We start from the raw sequence: 22,850 nt of genomic DNA, 5'->3' as shown, positions 1-22,850 counted from the left end.
GTTTATTTTTGACAAATACTACTATTTTTGATAGGAACAAAAGAACAAAAATCAATAAATTTGTTTTATTTTTGGTTTTTATAAGCCTATCTTGGGCACTTAATGATGAATTTATAGATAAAATTAATATATATGCTGCAGATAATGCTATATTAAATTGGATTAATTTATTTAGTTAAAGATATTACTTTAAGTAATCTCTATAGTCTTTACGATCCTGAGATCAAGAGTTACATGCTTTATCTACTGAGCCAGCCAGGTGCCCCATTACATTTTAAATATAGCTTAGAAAACAATAATCTGGGCAGCCCGGGTGGCTCAGTGGTTTGGCACTGCCTTCAGCCCAGGGCCTGATCCTGGAAACCTGGGATCGAGTCCCATGTCGGGCTCCCTGCATGGAGCCTGCTTCTCCTTCTTCCTCTGCCTGTGTCCCTGCCTCTCTCTCTGTTGTGTCTCTCATGAATAAATAAATAAAATCTTTAAAAAAAAGAAAACAAGAATCTTGTTATAAGTTGACCTACCTAGGCATGTTAATTATAATGACTAGTCTTGGTATTTATGATTTTATGACTTATTTATTTATTTGAGAGAGAGCATGAGCGAGGATGGAGGGGGGAGGAGGGTAAGATTGGGCTAAGCAGGCTCACTACTTGATGCAGGGCTCCATCCCAGGACCCTGAGATCATGACCTGAACAAATGGCAGACACTTAACTGACTGAGCTACCAGACGCCCCTGGAATTTTATGGTTTAAAAACATAAATCAGGGGCATCTGGGTGGCTCAGTTGTTGGTTAAGCTACCAGCTCTTGATCTCTGCTCAAGTCTTAATCTCCGGGTCCTGAGTTCAAGCCCCATATTGGGCTCCACGCTGGGTGTGGAGCCTATTAAAAACCAACCAAAGACATAAATCATTCAACATTTTAATCTTGGAATTCTCTTGGAAAGCATATTATCTTGTTTGTAGGTTGTATACGACTAAATGACTTGCTGTTGTTGCTATGGTGTTTTCATGAACTATAAAGCAGCTGTTTCTAACTTGTCTTAGGTGGTTTCTCTGGAGAGCACCACATACATTTAACGCAGTTAATAGTGACTCATGCTCTGCAAAACCAGTGAACTCTGTAAAGTTAACCTCATTTAGTTTAGTTTAGTAACTATGACAACTATAACTATATTATTTATATTATTTATAATATGCATTTTAGCATTTAGTTCACTTATTTAATCAATTTTTAAAAAAGATTTTATTTATTTATTTGAGGGAGAGATAATGAGAGAGCAAGAGCAGGGGTGGTGGGGAGGAAGGGCAAGGGAGAGGGAGAAGCAGGCTTCCCACTGAGTAGGGAGCCTGATGCTGGCCTTGATCCCAGGACCCTGACATCACGACCTGAGCTGAAGGCAGATGCTTAATGGACTGAACCACTCAGATGCTCCTAATTCACTTATTTTAAACAGGGAAAATAGTGGTTTTTTTTTTTTTCTAAAGATTTTATTTATTCATCACACACACACACACACACACACACACACACACACAGGCGGAGACATAGGCAGAGGGAGAAGCAGGCTCCATGCAAGGGGCCTGATGTGGGACCCGATCCCGGGACTCCAAGATCACGCCCTGGGCCAAAGGTAGGCGCTAAACTGAGCCACCCAGGCATCCTGAAAATAGTGTGTAAAGACTGTTAACTTCACAATGTAAAATATAGTTCGGTTAATTTTCCTCTTTAATTTATTGGAAACCTAAATATTTACTATCTAAGAAAAATTCTATCTATTTCTTCTTTGTGTAAAATTGACAAGCATAAACTGTTCATGTTGTAGAAGTTAAGTATTTGTCATGGAATTATTGTATTACCTCTGCTAATTTGCTTTATGTTATTTTTAAAATGGAAATAACTGACGTTTTTATTTTTTTAAATTTTTATTTATTTATTATTTTTTAAAGATTTATTTATTCATTTTTAGAGATAATGAGAGAGCAGAGAAAGTATGAGTGTGTGCATGTGTGTTGCGAGGAGGGGGTAGGGGTAGAGGGGGAGAATCAAGCAGACTCCCTGATGAGCAAGGAGCTGGTCATGAAGCTGGATCCCATAACCCGTGAGATCATGACCTGAGTCAAAACCCACAGTTGGATACTGACCCAACACCCAGGCACCCTGACTTTTTGATTTTAAAATTATAGTTATGAAAAAAAAATTATAGTTATGTGTTGATTGCTGACCACATATGCACACATGAAAGTTAAAGTTTTTATTTGACAAAACATACAGTGTTTTCACAGCTTGTTTTGTATACACTGCTGAGCCAAGAGAGGAGAGCTGACCCAGAAGCCGGCCTGCTCCTTTACCTCAAGACTGGCAACATGTACCCTGTGCCTGCCAACCATCTTGATAAAAGAGGTAGAATTGTTCTTTCTCAATTTACTTCCCTGGATTTTATTTGTTTGGTTTTTCCTTTAACCTTTAGTAATCAGGTATATATACCTGAAAATCATTCACTGTATTTGCTAGGCCTAAAATAGGTTATAATGTGTGGTTGTGGTTTTATTTATTTGCTTTTTTGCTTATTTATGTATTTTTAGTTGTATTTTTTATTTTTTTATTTTTTTAAATATTTTATTTATTTATTCATGAGAGACACACAGAAAGAGGCAGAGACACAGGCAGAGGGAGAAGGCTCCATGCAGGTAGCCTGACTTGGGACTCGATCCCGGGTCTCCAGGATCACGCCCTGGGCTGAAGGTGGCGCTAAACCACTGAGCCACCCTGGCTGCCCTAGTTGTATTTTTTTTCTATTTTTATTTTTTTTATAATAAATTTATTTTTTATTGGTGTTCAATTTACCAACATACAGAATAACACCCAGTGCTCATCCCATCAAGTGCCCCCCCCCCAGTGCCCGTCACCCATCACCCCCACACCCCGCCCTCCTCCCCTTCCACCACCCCTAGTTCGTTTCCCAGAGTTAGGAGTCTTTATGTTGTGTCTCCCTTTCTGATATTTCCCGCACATTTCTTCTCCCTTCCCTTATATTCCCTTTCACTATTATGTATATTCCCCAAATGAATGAGACCATATAATGTTTGTCCTTCTCCGACTGACTTACTTCACTCAGCATAATACCTTCCAGTTCCATCCACATTGAAGCAAATGGTGGGTATTTGTCATTTCTATGGCTGAGTAATATTCCATTGTATACATAAACCACATTTCTTTATCCATTCATCTTTCGATGGACACCAAGGCTCCTTCCACAGTTTGGCTATTGTGGACATTGCTGCTATAAACATCGGGGTGCAGGTGTCCCGGCGTTTCATTGCATCTGTATCTTTGGGGTAAATCCCCAACAGTGCAATTGCTGGGTCGTAGGGCAGGTCTATTTTTAACTCTTTGAGGAACCTCCACACAGTTTTCCAGAGTGGCTACACCAGTTCACATTCCCACCAACAGTGTAAGTGGGTTCCCTTTTCTCCACATCCCCTCCAACATTTGTGGTTTCCTGCCTTGTTAATTTTCCCCATTCTCACTGGTGTGAGGTGGTATCTCATTGTGGTTTTTTTTTTGTTTTTTTTTTTTTTTTGATAGTCAGAGAGAGAAAGAGAGAGAGGCAGAGACATAGGCAGAGGGAGAAGCAGGCTCCATGCACCGGAAGCCCGATGTGGCATTCGATCCCGGGTCTCCAGGATCGCGCCCTGGGCCAAAGGCAGGCGCCAAACTGCTGCGCCACCCAGGGATCCCCTCATTGTGGTTTTGATTTGTATTTCCCTGATGGCAAGTGATGCAGAGCATTTTCTCATGTGCCTGTTGGCCATGTCTATGTCTTCCTCTGTGAGATTTCTCTTCATGTCTTTTGCCCATTTCATGATTGGATTGTTTGTTTCTTTGGTGTTGAGTTTAAGAAGTTCTTTATAGATCTTGGAAACTAGCCCTTTATCTGATACATAATTTGCAAATATCTTCTCCCATTCTGTAGGTTGTCTTTTTGTCAGTTTTGTTGACTGTATCCTTTTCTGTGCAAAAGCTTCTTATCTTGATGAAGTCCCAATAGTTCATTTTTGCTTTTGTTTCTTTTGCTTTTGTGGATGTATCTTGCAAGAAGTTACTGTGGCTGAGTTCAAAAAGGGTGTTGCCTGTGTTCTCCTCTAGGATTTTGATGGAATCTTGTCTCACATTTAGATCTTTCATCCATTTTGAGTTTATCTTTGTGTATGGTGAAAGAGAGTGGTGTAGTTTCATTCTTCTGCATGTGGATGTCCAATTTTCCCAGCACCATTTATTGAAGAGACTGTCTTTCTTCCAATGGATAGTCTTTCCTCCTTTATCAAATATTAGTTGACCATAAAGTTCAGGGTCCACTTCTGGGTTCTCTTTTTTTTTTTAATTTTTATTTATTTATGATAGTCACACAGAGAGAGAGAGATTGGCAGAGACAAAGGCAGAGGGAGAAGCAGACTCCATGTACCGGGAGCCCGATGTGGGATTCGATCCCAGGTCTCCAGGATCGTGCCCTGGGCCAAAGGCAGGAGCTAAACTGCTGCGCCACCCAGGGATCCCAACTTCTGGGTTCTCTATTCTGTTCCATTGATCTATGTGTCTGTTTTTGTGCCAGTACCACACTGTCTTGATGACCACAGCTTTGTAGTACAACCTGAAATCTGGCATTGTGATGCCCCCAGCTATGTTTTTTTTTGTTTTTTGTTTTTAATTCCCCTGGCTACACGGGGTCTTTTCTGATTCCACACAAATCTTAAAATAATTTGTTCTAACTCTCTGAAGAAAGTCCATGGTATTTTGATAGGGATTGCATTAAATGTGTAAATTGCCCTGGGTAACATTGACATTTTCACAATATTAATTCTGCCAATCCATGCGCATGGAATATTTTTCCATCTCTTGGTGTCTTCCTCAATTTCTTTCAGAAGTTCTATAGTTTTTAGGGTATAGATCCTTTACGTCTTTGGTTAGGTTTATTCCTATGTATCTTATGCTTTTGGGTGCAATTGTAAATGGGATTGACTCCTTAATTTCTCTTTCTTCAGTTTCATTGTTAGTGTATAGAAATGCCACTGACTTCTGGGCATTGATTTTGTATCCTGCCACACTGCCAAGTTGCTGTATGAGTTCTAGCAATCTTGGGGTAGAGGCTTTTGGGTTTTCTATGTAGAGTATCATGTCATTGGTGAAGAGGGAGAATTTGACTTCTTCTTTGCCAATTTGAATGCCTTTAATGTCTTTTTGTTGTCTGATTGCTGAGGCTAGGACTTCCAGTACTATGTTGAATAGCAGTGGTGAGAGTGGACATCCCTGTCTTGTTCCTGATCTTAGGGGAAAGGCTCCCAGTGCTTCCCCATTGAGAGTGATATTTGCTGTCGGCTTTTCGTAGATGGCTTTTTTTTTAACAGTTTTTTTTTTAATATTTTTTTTAATTTTTATTTATTTATGATAGTCAGAGAGAGAGAGAGAGAGAGAGAGAGAGAGAGAGAGAGAGGCAGAGACACAGGCAGAGGGAGAAGCAGGCTCCATGCACCGGGAGCCTGACGTGGGATTCGATCCCGGGTCTCCAGGATCACGCCCTGGGCCAAAGGCAGGCGCCAAACCGCTGCGCCACCCAGGGATCCCTCGTAGATGGCTTTTAAGATGTTGAGGAATGTTCCCTCTATCCCTACACTCTGAAGAGTTTTGATCAGAAATGGATGCTGTATTTTGTCAAATGCTTTCTCTGCATCTAATGAGAGGATCATATGGTTCTTGGTTTTTCTCTTGCTGATATGATGAATCACGTTGATTGTTTTACGAGTGTTGAACCAGCCTTGTGTCCCGGGGATAAATCCTACTTGGTCATGGTGAATAATTTTCTTAATGTACTGTTGGATCCTATTGGCTAATATCTTGTTAAGAATTTTTGCATCCAAAAAAAAAAAAAAAAAAAAAAAAAAGAATTTTTGCATCCATGTTCATCAGAGATACTGGTCTGTAATTCTCCTTTTTGGTGGGGTCTTTGTCTGGTTTTGGAATTAAGGTGATGCTGGCCTCATAGAACGAATTTGGAAGTACCCCATCTCTTTCTATCTTTTCAAACAGCTTTAGTAGAATAAGTATGGATTCTTCTTTAAACATTTGATAGAATTCCCCTGGGAAGCCATCTGGCCCTGGACTTTTGTGTCTTGGGAGGTTTTTGATGACTGCTTCAATTTCCTCCCTGGTTTTTGGCCTGTTCAGGTTTTCTATTTCTTCCTGTTCCAGTTTTGGTAGTTTGTGGCTTTCCAGGAATGCATCCATTTCTTCTAGATTGCCTAATTTATTGGCGTATAGCTGTTCTTTTTAAGAAGAATTTTAACAATATACTGTATAATTGAAAACATCTTTAACCTTTTAAAATTTTATTATATAAAAAATTATTTTAGGGATCCCTGGGTGGTGCAGTGGTTTGGCGCCTGCCTTTGGCCCAGGGCGTGATCTTTGGAGACCTGGGATCAAATCCCACGTCGGGCTCCCGGTGCATGGAGCCTGCTTCTCCCTCTGCCTCTCTCTCTGTGTGCCTATCATAAAAAAAAAAAAAAAAATTAAAAAAAAAATTAAAAATTTATTTTAAACTTGTCTTGTGGCAGCCCCGGTGGTGCAGCGGTTTAGCGCCACCTGCAGCCCGGGGTGTGATCCTGGAGACCTGGGATCGAGTTCCGCGTCCGGCTCCCTGTATGGAGCCTGTTTCTCTCTCTGCCTGTGTCTCTGCCTCTCTTTCGCTCTCTCTGAATAAATAAATAAATAAATCTTTAAAAATATATTAAAATAAACTTGTCTTGTATTTAGATACTCTAGATAGCTGTATTTATCCTTAGCATTTAGCTAAAAATAGCAGCTTCACAATATTTATCAGTTATGAGATATATGGTTGTTTAAAAGAACTTAAGTAAACAAAAATTTAAGGAAATATACACCGAAATGTTCATAGTATCTAGTGTAATGGGAAATACAAATGTTCATTTTATGTTTTTAAATCTTGAAGTTTTACATGAGAAAGATATATAATAAACTTCACTTAATTCTTAAACACCTCCTTCCCTTTTTTTCCCACAGAATTATTAAGGCTAAGAAACCAGATGGCATTCTCTTTGTTTCACCGTATTAGTAAGTCTGCTATTGAAAAGGAAAAGACAAAGCTTGCTCCTTTGCCACAAATAATTGAAGACCAGCAATCTTGTAAATATTGTTCACAAATTGGCAACTGTGCTCTTTATAGCAGGTAAAAACATTGTCTTTCAAAAGTATTAATTCCAATTCAGTGTTAACTCAATAATAGAATGCCTTTTAAACTTTTTCCAAAAATGGTTATTTTCATCTTGCTACAAATAGTTTCTGGGGAACTGAATTAATTTTAGGACTTAATCGAATCTGGGTAAGAAAGATGTAGTACAGGGGCACCTAGCTGGCTCATTTGGTGGAGCATGTGACTTGATTTTGGGTTTTAAGTTTGAAAAAATGTAGGGTGTAGAGATAGCTGAAAAATAAAATCTTTTGTTTTTTAAGATTTTATTTATTCATGAGAGACACAGAGAGAGAGAGAGAGGCAGAGACAGAGGCAGAGGGAGAAGCAGGCTCCATGCTGGGAGCCTGATGTGGGACTCAATTCCAGGTCTCCAGGACCAGGCCCCGGGTTGAAGGCAGGCACTAAACGGCTAAGCCACCCGGGCTGTCCTGAAAAATAAAATCTTAAAAAAGGAAGTATAGGAATTTTAAATGTTATATAGCTTTTCTTAAATGAGACTTTAAGAATTCTTCTTTTTTTTTTTTTTTAAGATTTTATTTATTTGGGATCCCTGGGTGGCGCAGCGGTTTGGCGCCTGCCTTTGGCCCAGGGCGTGATCCTGGAGACCCGGGATCGAATCCCACGTCGGGCTCCCGGTGCATGGAGCCTGCTTCTCCCTCTGCCTGTGTCTCTGCCTCTCTCTCTCTCTCTCTCTCTCTCTGTGACTATCATAAAAAAAAAAAAAAAAATTTTATTTATTTATTCATGAAAGACATAGAGGGAGAAGCAGGCTCCTCACAGGGAGCTCTGTATGGGACTTGAACCCCAGACCCAGGATCACGCCCTGAGCCGAATGTAGACGCTCAACCACTGAGCCACCCAGGTACCCTGAATTCTTCTATTTCTTAATTGCTATTTTAGTTTTATGCCTTGTGTAGTTAAAAACAAGAAAATTGGGGTAGCCCGGGTGGTTCAGCGGTTTAGCGCCGCCTTCAGTCCAGGGCCTGATCCTGGAGACCTAGGATCGAGTCCCACATTGAGCTCCCAGCATGGAGCCTGCTTCTCCCTCTGCCTGTATCTCTGCCCCCCACTCCCCCACTATGTCTCTCATGAACAAATAAATAAAATTAAAAAAAAAAAACAAAACGGGGAAATTGGTTCTTTCAGACATATAGTTTGATATAATTCAACAGACTTGTCTTTCTGTTTATATATGTCTATTTTTCTTTTTTTAGGATTTTTATTTTTATTTTATTTTATTTTATTTTATTATTATTATTTTTTAAAGATTTTATTTATTTATTCATGATAGTCACACAGAGAGAGACAGAGAGGCAGAGACACAGGCAGAGGGAGAAGCAGGCTCCATGCACTGGGAGCCCGACGTGGGATTCGATCCCAGGTCTCCAGGATCGCGCCCCGGGCCAAAGGCAGGCGCCAAACTGCTGCGCCACGCAGGGATCCCTTTTTTTAGGATTTTAAAAAAAATTTTACTTAATTATTCATGAGAGACCTAGAGAGAGAGAGAGAGGCAGAGACACAGGCAGAGAGAGAAGCAGGTTCCATGCAGGGAGCCCGATGTGGGACTAGATCCTGGAACCCCAGGATCTCGCCCTAAGCCAAAGGCAGGTACCTAACTGCTGAGCCACCCAGGCATCCATTTTTAAGATTTTTAAAGTGATCTCTACACCCAGCATAGGGCTCTAATTTACAATCCTGAGATCAAGAGTTGCATGTTCCACCTACTAAGCCAGTCAGGCAACTATGTATCTATTTTTCTATATAGGGAAAGTTTTTCAGGTATCATAAAAAGTGCTTTGTATTTATACCTTCATAGGTCAGTGAATGTTTTTTTTTTTTTTTTAATTTTTTTTTTTTTAATTTTATTTATTTATGATAGTCACATAGAGAGAGAGAGAGGCAGAGACATAGGCAGAGGGAGAAGCAGGCTCCATGCACCGGGAGCCCGACGTGGGATTCGATCCGGGGTCTCCAGGATCACGCCCTGGGCCAAAGGCAGGCGCCAAACCGCTGCGCCACCCAGGGATCCCAGTGAATGTTTTTAAGGACACAAAAAGTAGTTAGATGTATATATGGAGTAGGAAACAAGATCAAATCAAGACCAAAGTTCCAGTTCAGCCTAAGAATTCCCACAAAGGAGGATGCCTTGGTGGCTCAATGATTGAGCGTCTGCCTTCGGCTTAGGGTGTGATCCCAGGATCTGTGCTGGAGTCCTGCCTGCATCGGGCTCCCTATGGGGAGCCTGCTTCTCCCTCTGCCTATGTCTCTGCCTTTCTCTCTCTGTGTCTCTCATGAACGAATAATAAATCTTTAGGGGGAAAAAAAGGGGATGGCTGGGTGGCTCAGCGGTTTAGTGTCTGCCTTTGGCCCAGGGCATGATACTGGAGTCCTGGGATCCAGTCCCACATTGGGCTCCCTGCATGGAGCCTGCTTCTCCCTCTGTCTGTGTCTCTGCCTCTCTCTCTCTCTGTCTCTCATGAATAAATAAAATTTTTTTTTTTATTAAACATTTTTATTTATTTATGATAGTCACACAGAGAGAGAAGGGGAGAGAGAGAGAGAGAGAGAGAGGTAGAGACATAGGCAGAGGGAGAAGCAGGCTCCATGCACCGGGAGCCCGACGTGGGATTCGATCCCAGGTCTCCAGGATCGCGCCCTGGACCAAAGGCAGGCGATAAACTGCTGCGCTACCCAGGGATCCCAATAAATAAAATCTTTAAAAAAAAATTCTCATAAAGGACTTTTCAAAGTATATCATACAAAAGCTCTTTTAATGCAAAGGAGCATGAACTCTGGCACGTTTGGGCCTATAGGAGAAGCATATTTTTTTGAAATCTTGTTTTATTCCCAATGTTTTGTATGCTGTCCTATAACACTTGTTTCTGTATAAAAATCGAAAAATTAGTGCTCGCTTCAGCTGCACATATACTAAAAATTGAAAAATTAGTATTAAGCATAATTGATACTGTATGTAATTATCCGTGTTTTTATGTTGACTTTACTGGCACAGAGCTGGATGTACAAATTGTGACTTTGAGAGATGCAGGTGTACACAATGTGTAAAATTGCTATAATTATAGGAATGAAAACTAGAGTATACCAAACTTAAGTAGCTATTAGGGTGATAGTCCTTAAAAGCAAAATAATGGGGATCCCTGGGTGGCGCAGCGGTTTGGCACCTGCCTTTGGCCCAGGGCGCGATCCTGGAGACCCGGGATCGAATCCCACGTCGGGCTCCTGGTGCATGGAGCCTGCTTCTCCCTCTGCCTGTGTCTCTGCGCCTCTCTCTCTCTCTGTGACTATCATAAATAAATAAAAATTAAAAAAAAAAAAAAAAAGCAAAATAATGTTATACTGGGTTTCGTAAGCATTTTGTTTTGTAAAAAGTTATTTGGCTTATAAAATGTTGAAATGGCTTTTTTTTTAAAGATTTTATTTATTCATGAGAGAGAGAGGATATAAAAATTAAAAATATTTTATTTATTCAAGAGAGACACAGAAAGAGAGGCAGAGAAGGCAGAGGGAGAAAAGCAGGTTCCATGCAGGGAGCCTGATGTGGGACTCGATCCCGGGACTCCGGGATCACGCCCTGGGCTGAAGGCAGGCGCTAAACTGCTGAGCCACCCAGGGATCCCCTGTAATGACTTTTAAAGAAAATTAGGACCTGTGATTAAAAGTTACAGTAATCATCCCTCTGGGCCCAGTGGTTTATATGATGACCTTTGCTCCGTTTACAGCAGGGTTTGAAGCAGAGCTCTTTGTCAGGAACCCTGCCCAAAGCCCTTCTGTTCACACATTCCTGTGCTGAATAAGGTGTGTTTGACTCTAAAAAAAAAAAAAAAAAAAAAAAGTTACAGTGATCATCATGTATGTATGCTTATTTCAGAAATAAACTCATTTTTATAGCTAGTCAGTGAAATGTTTTATATACATCTTTCTTTAGAGCAGTTGAACAACAGACGGATGACAGTTCAGTCCCGATTGGCATGCTGCCCAAAATAAAAGAAGAAACCCAACATCTAAAGCTTACACACTTGGAGTATTTTAGCCTTTGGTGTCTAATGTTAACCCTGGAGTCACAATCAAAGGATAATAAAAAGAATCACCAACATATATGGTTAATGCCTGCTTCAGAAATGTAAGTGGTTCATCTAATACAGTAAAACTTCAGTAATTTGGATTAGGTAATGGGATGGTATTTAGAATCAGGAAAAATACGGGATACATGATATCATGGCAGAGATGTGCAATTTTGTATATTCATGCCAACTCTAGATGGCTGTCAACGAATTGTCTCTAAGTAGGAGCACTATTATTTTCATTAGGTTAAGTATGTCTTGAGTAATCTTATTTTAAAAATTATTAGTCCTTTTTCATCAGTGAAAAGAGGATAAAGTTTAATATGAGGTGAATTTTAGCATCCTAGTACAAATTAATGACGTTTTACTTAATACTTTAAATACTAGTCTTTAAGAAGTTCATATTTTCAGATTCAAATTTTCTAAAATTGGTCCATCTTTTATTTTGTGAGACATATTTTTAATTTTTTTAAATTAAAAAGAACTTTTTTAGTTTCAGAGGTAGAGTTTAGTGATTCATCAGTTGCATACAGAACCCAGTGCTCATTACATCACATGCCCTTCTTAATGTCCATCACCTAGATGCCCCATTCCCTTACCCACTTCCCTTCCAGCAACCCCCCGTTTTTTTCCTATAGAGATCTATTTTTTACAAGGTTTTTTTTTTTTTTTTTTTAAGATTTATTTATTTATTCATGAGAGACACAGAGAGAGAGGCAGAGACATAGGCAGAGGGAGAAGCAGGCTCCTCGCAGGGAGCTTGATGTGGGACTTGATCTTGCATCCTGGGATTATGACCTGAGCCAAAGGCAGAAACTCAATTGCTGAGCCACCCAGGCGTCCCTATTTTTTACAAGTCGCTTATAAAGTAATTTTGTATGTCTTTGCTTAGTATTTTTCTTTATGTAATATTTCATTCCATTTGATCCACTTATTTATAACTTTCCAGTATGAATGTTGGCTCTTCTGAGTCTTATTTATTTATTTATTTATTCATTCATTCATTCATAGAGATACAGCTAGAGAGAGAGGCAGAGACACAGGTAGAGGGAGAAACAGGCACCATGTAGGGAGTCCGATGTGGGACTCGATCCCGGGTCTCCAGGATCACACCCTGGGCCGCAGGCGGCGCTAAACCGCTGCGCCATGGGGGCTGCCCATGAATGTTGATTTTTTTTTTTTTAATTTATTTATGATAGTCACACAGAGAGAGAGAGAGAGAGAGAGAGAGGCAGAGACACAGGCAGAGGGAGAAGCAGGCTCCATGCACCAGGAGCCCGACGTGGGATTCGATCCCAGGTCTCCAGGATCGCGCCCTGGGCCAAAGGCAGGCGCCAAACTGCTGCGCCACCAAGGGATCCCCTGAATGTTGATTTTAATGTAACTTTAGAAATAATTGGACTGTTATTTCCTTCGTAGTAAATTTTTTGTATTTTTTTATTTTTATTTATTTATTTATTTTTCCTTCATAGTAAATTTTAACACAAGGAATCATTACAGTGGATAAAATTTAAGTTGTTTTTGATAGACTGCGTAAATATAGTGACTGTCAAGTGTACATGCCAACAAGCTTCTGAAGTTGTACTTAATAGGAGTGTCTAAAGGTTGTAAATACTTAATACTTATTTCTTAGAAGCAGTGGAATTATCAACTTGCCATTATTTTAGTAACAATAATTATAAATCCTCTTGTAAATGCTAAAGAAATAGGTACTTATTTTCTTCACATCAACTTCAGGAAAAGCATTACCATTTTGTCTTGTAATGTTACGTGTATCAGCATAGGAAGTGGGGATGTTGTTCAAGCTTCAAAGTGCTGATGCACATGTTGTTCAGAGTTCCCAGCCTGTGAATGCAATAAGGTATGTACTCCCTAGCACTTGTCCAGATGTCTTTTGATGAGGGATTATTTTAAAACTCATAGAATGTTTCTTAGCATTTCTGACACTTTAATGTAGATTGTGGAAAGTGTAAAACTGATTGAGTAGGTATTAACATTATAGCTTCCAGGGGCCAGATGAACAAGTAAATTGTGGGAAAATGCAAATTCAGTATTTTTATATATGATGTAAATGGAAGCTTTCTCTCACTGTCTTTCTTGCTGTTTCTTAGGGAAGAGAGTGGCAGCTGCATTGGAAACCTGATTAGAACAGAATGTGTAAAGACAATTTGTGATGGACAATATTTACATAATTTTCAACGTAAAAATGGTGACATTCCTGTCACAAATCTAATGGCAGGTGATAGGATTATTTTAAGTGGAGAAGAGAGAACACTATTTGCTTTGTCTAGGGGATATGTGAAGGAGATTAACGTGACATCAGTAACCTGTTTATTGGACAGGTAATGAAATGTCCCTCTGGTGGGATAACAGCTTTATTGATACATAAGTTGCACACTATACACAGTTTATTCATTTAAACCATTATTCATGGTTTTTAGTATATGCTTAGAGTTGTGTAGCCATCACCAAAATCATATTTTGAAAAGAATATTTTCATCACCCCAAAAAGAACCCTTGTGTCCTTTGGTATTCATTCCTCCTATGCCAGGCAATCATGTTTCCTTTTTGATCCTATAGATGTCCCTGTTCTGAACATTTCATAGAAATGGGATCTTATACTATGTGGCCTTTTGTGACTGGCTTTTTTTCCCTTAGCACAATCTTCTTGAGATTCATCTTTATGTAGTAGGATGTATCAGTGCTTCATTACCCCCCCTCCTTTTTTAAGTAATCTCTATGCCCAGTGTAGGACTTGAACTCACAACCCCGAAATCAAGAGTCCCACACTCCACCAGCTGAGCCAGCCAGGTGCTCCACTTTATTCGCTTTTTTATTTATTTTTTATTTTTTAAGTTTTATTTATTTATTCACGAGAGACACAGAGAGAGGCAGAGACACAGGCAGAGGGAGGAGAAGCAGGCTCCATGTGGGGAGCCCGATGTGGGACTCGATCCTGGGACTCCAGGATTATGTCCTGGGCTGAAGGCAGGCGCCAAACCACTGAGCCACCCAGGCATCCCCTTCATTTGCTTTTTTAAAAAAAAATTGAGGTAGGGCGCCTGGGTGATACAGTGGTTGAGCATCTGCCTTTGGCTTGGGTTATGATCCCAGGGTCCTGGGGTCTTGGGGTCCTGGGATTGAGTTCCGCATTGGTCTCCCTATGGGGAGCCTGCTTCTCCCTCTGCCCGTGTCTCTGCATGCCCCTCTGCCCGTGTCAAGCATGCAACTCTTGATCTCAGAGTTGTAGGTTTCGAGCCCCATGTTGGGTGTAGAGATTACTTAAAAATAAAGTCTTTTTAAAAAGAGACTTTTTTTTCCAATTTGTGGTTGTGACAAAGTATATTTATCTCTGTTAAAACAAAGTGAGTTCATTTAAAGAAAAATATTAAGTAAATAGACTAGTTGATATGAAAGTTTGTGGTTGAGACCACTATCCATGTTCACAAATATCTACATTCCCCTCTTCCTGTACTTCCAGCCTTTGTTGCATTCAAGTGCAGGCTATGCATTGCCATATTTTAATGGATGGAGATCAGCAATTGGAATGCAGTGACTTCTGGGTAACTGCCCTGGACTTGTCCAGGGTTGTTCTCTACCAGTCAGTATTTCTAGTTTAACCATAACCAGCCCTAGTCTGGGTGTCATGACATCGGAGTATAAGTCACCTTGTTTCTTTTGTCTGTTAGAGTATCCTGTAGTCCCTTGCAGTTATTTATTTAGTGCCTATCCTGCTTTGCAAAACCTTGAGAAGTTTATAATCTTATGGGTAGACAAACATATTTTTGGTCTAATATGACAAGTGTTTGAATTGAAGAGAACATGGGTGAGAAGCGTTTAATCCAATTTTAGTAGGCTCAGAGAAAGCTTTTTGAAAGAAGTCATTCTGGATCTTCATTTGGTGGATTAATTAGCCTGATGGAGCAATGTGAGAAGAGTATGCCAGGCAGAGGAACATGACACATAAAGACATGATGGTGTGATATACTGTGAAATGGAGTATTCAGGAAACTGCAGGAATGTGAAAGACGGAGAGTGTAGGGGCTCCTAGGTGGCTCAGTCAGTTAAGTGTCTGCCTTTGCCTCAGGTCATGATCTCAGAGCCCTGGGATGGAGTCCCAGTCAGGCTCCCTGCTCAGCAGGAAGTCTCCTCCATTTCCCTATGCCCCTCCCTCCTCTGCTCCTCTGGGCAAGGGCTCTCTCTCAAATAAATAAATAAAATCTTAAACAAGAGAAGAGTGTGTGATGCGGGAGGTCAGTTCATAGAAGGTCTCATATACCATGTTATGTTGTGACTTTATTCAGATGTATTGAAGAGTTTTAAACAGAAGAGTAATAATCAGATTTGCATTTTTCTGTGGATGCATTGTGAGAAGTCATTAATTAATAGAGATGAAAGTGAAAGCATAGACCCCAGGAAACTTACAGGGTCCAGGCTAGCAGTAATTTCTTTGGCAGTAAAGATGGAGTGACTTCTAGAAGTATTTAGAAAGTAAAATTGGCTGACATTTGGATGTTGATTGGATGTGGAGGTTGGGAAGAGGTAAGGGAATGGGAGAAGGACGGAATAAGGTAATGGTATGGAGATAAGAGTTACTGACTGGAATCAGAATGGGGATCAGATTCAGCAGGGATGAAGATTTGTTCAGGTTTGAATGTATTGAGTTTTAAAAGGCTGGGTTTTGACCAAGTGGAAAGATTTTGCTGCCTGCTGGACATCCAGACCTGAAGCTTGGGTGAGCAATGAGGTGGAAGAGGAATGTGAGGTCAGGCATCAAAGTGTAGATTTGGGATTTAGAGCTACATGAGCGCATGGAACCAAAGGAAAAAATAGTAGGGCAGGGGACCAGGGAGGGGACCCTAGGAAACCTCAGAGGTTTAGGAGCTGGGGGAAGAGTGGGAGAAGACATCAGGAAAGATCTTTGTTCCAGATTGGAGGAGAGAGGGGCCATGTGCTCAGGATCCTTCTAGGGGTGGTGAGCCCAGGCTAAATTGCAAAGCAAGGCCTAGTGAATTGTGAGCAGGTATTGTAGATTCCTGATTAATTGCTTTGACCTTAGTGTCTCATGCCCTTCCCTACTTTTCCCCCTCTTCTTTCCAATCCACCATTCTTATATTATCTGATTGGAAGTATGAATTAGGGCCTAGTAGCCATTTTTTTTTTAAAGAATTTAATTTATTTATTTGAGAGAGCAGGAGAGAGAGAGAATGAGCAGGAGAAGGGACAGAGAGGGAGAAGTAAACTCTCCCCACAGTATGGAGCCCTATGTGGACTCGATCGCAGTACCCTGGGATTATGTCCTGAGCCAAAAGCAGATGCTTAACCAACTGAGCCACCCATGTGCCTCTGGTAACCATCTTAATAGCTATTCTGGCTCATTTACTCATTTAGGACAGTAGTATGTTTCCTATACAGACCTACTGACCATGTTAAATGAAAAACATTCATGTACACCTGTTTTGCTGTTTTAGGAACGTGTCAGTACTCCCAGAATCAACTTTGTTCAGATTGGACCAGGAAGAAAAAACTTGTGATATAGATACCCCATTAGGAAATCTTTCTAAATTGATGGAAAATACCTGTGTCAGGTTTGTAACAATGAGTGAGTCTGAAATTTACCCCACTTTTCCTAAGGAATGTTATTACTAACAGCATTTCCTTTTCTTTTTAGCCAAAAACTTCGAGATTTAATCATTGACTTCCGTGAACCTCAGTTTATATCCTACCTCAGTTCTGTTCTTCCATATGATGCAAAGGATACAGTTGCCTGCATTCTAAAAGGTATGTGGTAATCAGCATGTCTGCTTCCATTGATTGTTCTTGGTTGTATTTATAATTGAATGTGCATTATTATCTCGCATTTTTATAACTTATTAAACTTGTGATTATAGTTTTTAGACAGATTCTCTTGGGAAGAAGTTTACATTTATCCCTTAATATCACCGTGACATTTTCTTACTTTGAAAAGACGTATTGAAGAACAGAGTTGAATAGAGGCTGCAAGTTTCTTTCCTTCCTTCCTTCCTTCCTTCCTTCCTTCCTTCCTTCCTTCCTTCCTTCCTTTCAAGATTTTACTTATTAATTCATGAGAGACACAGAGAGAGAGAGAGAGGCAGAGACACAGGCAGAGGGAGAAGCAGGCTCCATGCAGGGGGCTGGATGTGGACTTGATCCTGGGATTCCGAGATCACTTCCTGAGCCGAAGGCAGATGCTTAGCCGCTGAGCCACCCAGGTGTCCCGAGGCTGCAAGTTTCTTATAGTTAATTTGCTCACTGAAATCCAACATTCTTTTTCCTATTATTTTTAAATTTAAATGCAGGTTTGAATAAACCTCAGAGGCAAGCAATGAAAAAGGTACTTCTTTCAAAAGACTACACACTCATCGTGGGTATGCCTGGAACAGGAAAAACAACTACAATATGTACTCTTGTAAGTAAGGTTATTATGCTTTTGCTTAGAAACTCTTTTTTTTTTTTTTTTTTTTTATTTACGATAGTCACAGAGAGAGAGAGGCAGAGACACAGGCAGAGGGAGAAGCAGGCTCCATGCACCAGGGAGCCCGACGTGGGATTCCATCCCGGGTCTCCAGGATCGCGCCCTGGGCCAAAGGCAGGCGCCAAACTGCTGACCACCCAGGGATCCCTTTTTTTTTTTTTTTTAGAAACTCTTTAAATTGGCTTCTCAGTTCGGAGAATGTGATGTTTTCTATCAGAAGAGCTGAATTTTAGATCAAAAGGCTTTATTTCAAATTAACCTTTTAGAATGACAGGAGAAATATAAAAGCTATGTCACAAAAAGTTGTAATCGTGTTGTAGGTTTCTTGTATTTAGGGTTGTCTGAGATCTCTTTCTGTTGGTGGCATGTATATCATTGTATGCTTTCCTTCCCTTTTTCTTAAAAAATATTTTATTTATTTAATCATGAGAGACACAGAGAGGGGCAGAGGGAGAAACAGGCTTCATGCAGGTAGCCTGATGTGGGACTTGATCCTAGGACTCTGGGATCATGCTCTGAGCCAAAGGTAGACGCTCAACATCAAGCCACCCAGGTGTCCCATCCTTCCCTTTAAAGTTGAGAAATTTCAGAACACCTGGGTGGCTCAGCAGTTTGGTGCCTGCCTTTGGCTCAGGGCATAATTCTGGGGACCTGGGATCGAGTCCCCCATTGGGCTCCCCATGGAGCCTGCTTCTCCTGCCTATGTGTCTGCCTCTCTCTGTGTCTCTCATGAAAAAAAAAAGGAAAAAAAGATAAATTATACAGAGGTGGTTGAAAATTTTCTGGGATTTTTTTTTTCCACTTCAGTAAATTTCTGTGTTAATCTTAGAATAGCCATAATATGGCAACAAATATTTATTTATTTATTCATTCATTCATGAGAGACACACACAGAGAGGGAGGCAGAGATACAGGCAGAGGTTGATGCAGGCTCCATGCAGGGAGCCTGATGTGGGACTCGATCCCGGGACTCCAGGATCATGCCCTGGGCCGAAGGCAGGTGCTAAACCACTGAGTCACCCAGGGATCCTGGCAACAAATATTTAATTGATTGATCCTGTGTGCCAGGCACTATTCAAAGTTTGTATATACTCAATTTTATCATCACTAATAATATATTATTAACATATCTAATAAGATAATGCCATGTGGGATGCCTGGGTGGCTCAGTGGTTGAGAGCCTGCCTTTGGCCCAGGGCATGATCCTGAAGTCCTGGGATCGAGTCCCACGTCGGGCTCCCTGCATGGATCCTGCTTCTCTCTCTGCCTGTGTCTCTGCCTCTCTCTCTCTCTCTCTCTCTGTGTGTGTGTCTCTCATGAATAGATAAATAAAATCTTAAAAAAAAAAAAAAGATAATGCTATGTTATTTTCATAAAACCTTTTGACTTCATAATTTTGTAAAATGTTACCTTGACTCAGCTCAAAATGATGCTTCTTATTAAGTTTAAGCATGTTAAAAATTATCTGGAATTAAAAGTAATGCTATTTTCCTTTCTTTTATTCATTATTAGGTAAGAATTCTCTATACCTGTGGTTTTAGTGTTTTGTTGACCAGCTATACACACTCTGCTGTTGACAATATTCTTTTGAAGTTAGCAAAGTTTAAAATAGGATTTTTGCGTTTGGGTCGGACTCAGAAGGTACATCAAGACATCCAGAAATTCACAGAAGAGGAAATTTGCAGATCGAAGCCCATTAAATCCTTAGCTCTTCTGGAAGAACTCTACAACAGTCATGTAAGTACAATTATTGCATAATAATACCAGTAGTAATTTTTGTAGACAGACCAAGTGGAGAAACACCATTCTGGGAAATTTTGTCACATTGACCAGTTTTTTTATTTTTTTATTTTAAAGATTTTATTTATTTATTCATGAGAGACAGAGAGAGAGAGAGAGAGAGAGAGGAACAGACACAGGTAGAGAGAGAAGCAGACTCCATGCAAGGAGCCTGACGTGGGACTCAATCCCGAGTCTCCAGGATCACACCCTGAGCTGAAGGCGGTGCTAAACCGCTGAGCCACCTGGGCTGCGAGACCAGTTTATTAATTTATAGTTTGTCTTTGCTTTTGAACTGAAATGATGTTTCTGGTTTATTCAGGGCTCCCATCTCCTAGTTTAAAATACCCTAGTTATGGAAAACGCCCATTTCTCTCTACTCACAAGGCTTCTGACACTAGTGGAGTTAGTGCAGATTCCACAGGTTACGGCTCAGCCGCTTACTAATTTTGCACTACCCTCTTTAGTTCTCAGTTCTCAATTGGGGGCCTTCTGTTCATCTGAACAACCAGGCATAAATCAGGGTTCCTATGACCCCATCCTTAGGTTCAATAATTTGCTAGAATGGCTAACAGAATTCAAGTAAGTGCTTTACTTATTATATTACCGGATGTGTTATACAGGATGCAATTCAGGAACAGTCAAATGGAAGAGATGCATAGGTTTAGGAATGTGGAAAGGGGCATGGAGCTTCTATATCCTCTCCAGATGAACCACCTTTCCAGCACCATGATGTGTTCACCTTCCCTAGAACCTCCCTGAACCCCTTTGTGTAGGGTTTTCATGGAGATTCCATCATGTAGGCACAATTGATTAAATCATTGGTGGTTGGTGATTAGCTCAATCCCTTGCCCCTCTACCCTTCCCTAGGTAGAGGATGGGGCTCTATCCTTTGGGTAGGGTTGGGTAGGGATGGGGTTGAAAGTTCTAACCTTTTAATCTCTAGATTGGTTCCTCTGGCAACCACCTCCTGTCCTCTCAGCATAAATGCAGGTATTGTTGAAAGGGATTTACTATGAATAACAAAAGATACTCCTCTCACCCCTAACACTCAGGAAATTCCAAGGGTTTTAGGAGCTCTGTGTCAGGAACCCAGAGGAAGATGAAACATGTATTATTATATTACAATATCATACCTAGAAAACTACTAATAATTAGGATTTTTTAGCAAGTTTGAATTCAAGACAATGGTACATGAATAGTCTAATGATAGGTGTTTCTAGACTTTGAGACTTTCATATAGAAAGTAGTTTTTGTTTTTTTAGTTAAGTCTGTATATAGGGACATCTCAGTGGCTCAGTGGTTGAGCATCTGCCTTTGGCTTGGGTCATGATTCCCAGGGTCCTGGAATTGAGTCCCCGCATCAGGCTCATTGCAGGGAGCCTGCTTCTTCCTCTGCCTGTGTCTCTGCCTCTCTCTGTGTCTCTCATGAATAAATAAATAATCTTGAAAAAAAAAGTCTGTATACATTTTTCTGGGAAGGTTTTTTATTTTATTTTATTTTTAAGCAATCTCTATACCCAACATGGGACAGGAACTCATGACACCAGGATCAAGAGTCACATGCTCTACTGACTGAGCCAGCCAGACACCCTTCTGTGAAGTTTTTCTTTTAAAGATTTTATTTATTTATTCATGAGAGACAGAGGGAGAGGCAGAGACACAGGCAGAGGGAGAAGCAGGTTCCATGCAGGGAGCCCGATGTGGGACTCAATCCCAGGTCTCCAGGATCATGCCCTGGGCCGAAGGCAGCACCAAACCACTGAGCCACCTGGGCTGCCCCCTTCTGTGAAGTTTTAAGTGATATTTTTGTCTTTGAAAAAAAATCATCTAAAATAAATTTAATAGGCTGTTCCTTCAGCTCCTTTGTCTATTATCTATACTGATTAATGAAAAATTTTGAAGTGGCTAAGGTGTATATTTAATTAACTTTTTAAAAATTAAACTTATTTGAGGTAATTATAGATTTGTATGCAGTATTAAGAAATAACAGAGAGATCATGTATATCCTTTGCCCAATGGTACTATTTTACAAAACTAGTAAAATATAACTGGGATATGAACACTGATACAGTCTGGATACAGAATAGCTCCATTACCACAAGGAGCATTCATGTTGCACTTTTACAACTATACCCTTTTCATTTCTGCCCCACCGCCTCCTTAACCTCTGATAACCACTTATCTATTTTCAATTTCTACAATTTTCTCATTTCAAGAATGTTATATAAATGGCATCATACAGTATGTAACATTTTGGGGTTGGTGTTTTTCACTTTGTCAGTGCCCTGGAGATTCAGGTTATTGTGTTTATGAATAGTTTGTTATTTTATATTGGTGAGTATTGTTCTATTGTAGGGATGTTCCACAGTTTGTTTAACCATTCACCTGTTCAAAAACATCTGGATAGTTTTTGGCTATTATGAATAAAGCTGCCACTCTACATTCATGTGCAGGATTGTGTGTGGATGTAAGTCTATGGGATAAATGCTCAGAAGTGGAATTTCTGGGTCATTTGGTAGTTTCATGCTTAGTTTTTAGGTTTTTTTTTGTGTGTGTGTGGTTGTGGTTGTTGATATTGTTTTATCTCTGTGCCTATCATGGGGCTCAAACCTCACCCTGTGGAATCAAGGGTCACATGCTCTACAGACTGAGCCAGCTGGGCTCCCTACATGTTTAGCTTTTTTTAAAAAAAACTACCAAACTGTTTTCCAAAGCAGCTGTAACATTCTATATTACCATCAGCAATGTATGAATGATCCTTGTCTGCATTTGGTGATGTTACCGTTTTTCATTTTGGGTATTCTGATAGGTATATAATGATACCTCACTGTGATTTTATGTGTTTTTTTTTTTTTTTTTAAGATTTTATTTTTTATTCATGAGAGAGAGAGGCAGAGACACAGGCAGAGGGAGAAGTAGGCTCCGTGCAAGGAGCAGGATGCGGGACTTGATCCTGGATTTTGGGATCACACCCTGAGCCAAAGGCAGATGGCAATTTGCAATCGCTGAGCCATCCAGGCATGCCCTCATTGTGATTTTAATTTGCATTTTCCTAATGATGGTAATTGATGTTTTTGTGTGCTTGTTTCCTATTTCTGTATCTTCAGTGAAATATTTCTTCATGTCCCACTTGGATTTTTTTTTTCTGTTGAGTTTCAAGAATTTTTTATATATTCTGGATGTTATTCCTTTAATGAATATATAATTTGTGAATGTGTTCTCTCAC

At 40.2% G+C, this 22,850-nt stretch overlaps 1 protein-coding gene across 5 annotated transcripts in view; it reads left to right on the top strand.

The window, feature by feature from the left end:
• The window catches only part of DNA2 (DNA replication helicase/nuclease 2), a 57,313-nt gene that overhangs the window by 22,265 nt on the left and 12,198 nt on the right, over positions 1–22,850 (top strand). For 4 of the 5 annotated variants that reach the window (XM_072823348.1, XM_072823352.1, XM_072823350.1 and 1 more), the window contains 8 exons: positions 2,286–2,403; positions 7,078–7,243; positions 11,211–11,405; positions 13,458–13,688; positions 16,818–16,934; positions 17,018–17,127; positions 17,667–17,776; positions 19,355–19,579. In XM_072823348.1, coding sequence (XP_072679449.1) covers positions 2,286–2,403; positions 7,078–7,243; positions 11,211–11,405; positions 13,458–13,688; positions 16,818–16,934; positions 17,018–17,127; positions 17,667–17,776; positions 19,355–19,579 — 1,272 coding nt within the window. The remainder of the gene's footprint in view (positions 1–2,285; positions 2,404–7,077; positions 7,244–11,210; positions 11,406–13,457; positions 13,689–16,817; positions 16,935–17,017; positions 17,128–17,666; positions 17,777–19,354; positions 19,580–22,850) is intronic. The other variant, XM_072823349.1, reaches the window with a different exon arrangement.

The sequence above is a fragment of the Canis lupus genome, chromosome 4, assembly GCF_048164855.1.
Source record: "Canis lupus baileyi chromosome 4, mCanLup2.hap1, whole genome shotgun sequence".
NCBI classification, from domain to species: domain Eukaryota; kingdom Metazoa; phylum Chordata; class Mammalia; order Carnivora; family Canidae; genus Canis; species Canis lupus.
The sequence above is the reverse complement of the archived record's forward strand: the minus strand, read 5'-3'. Positions and strand labels throughout refer to the sequence as shown.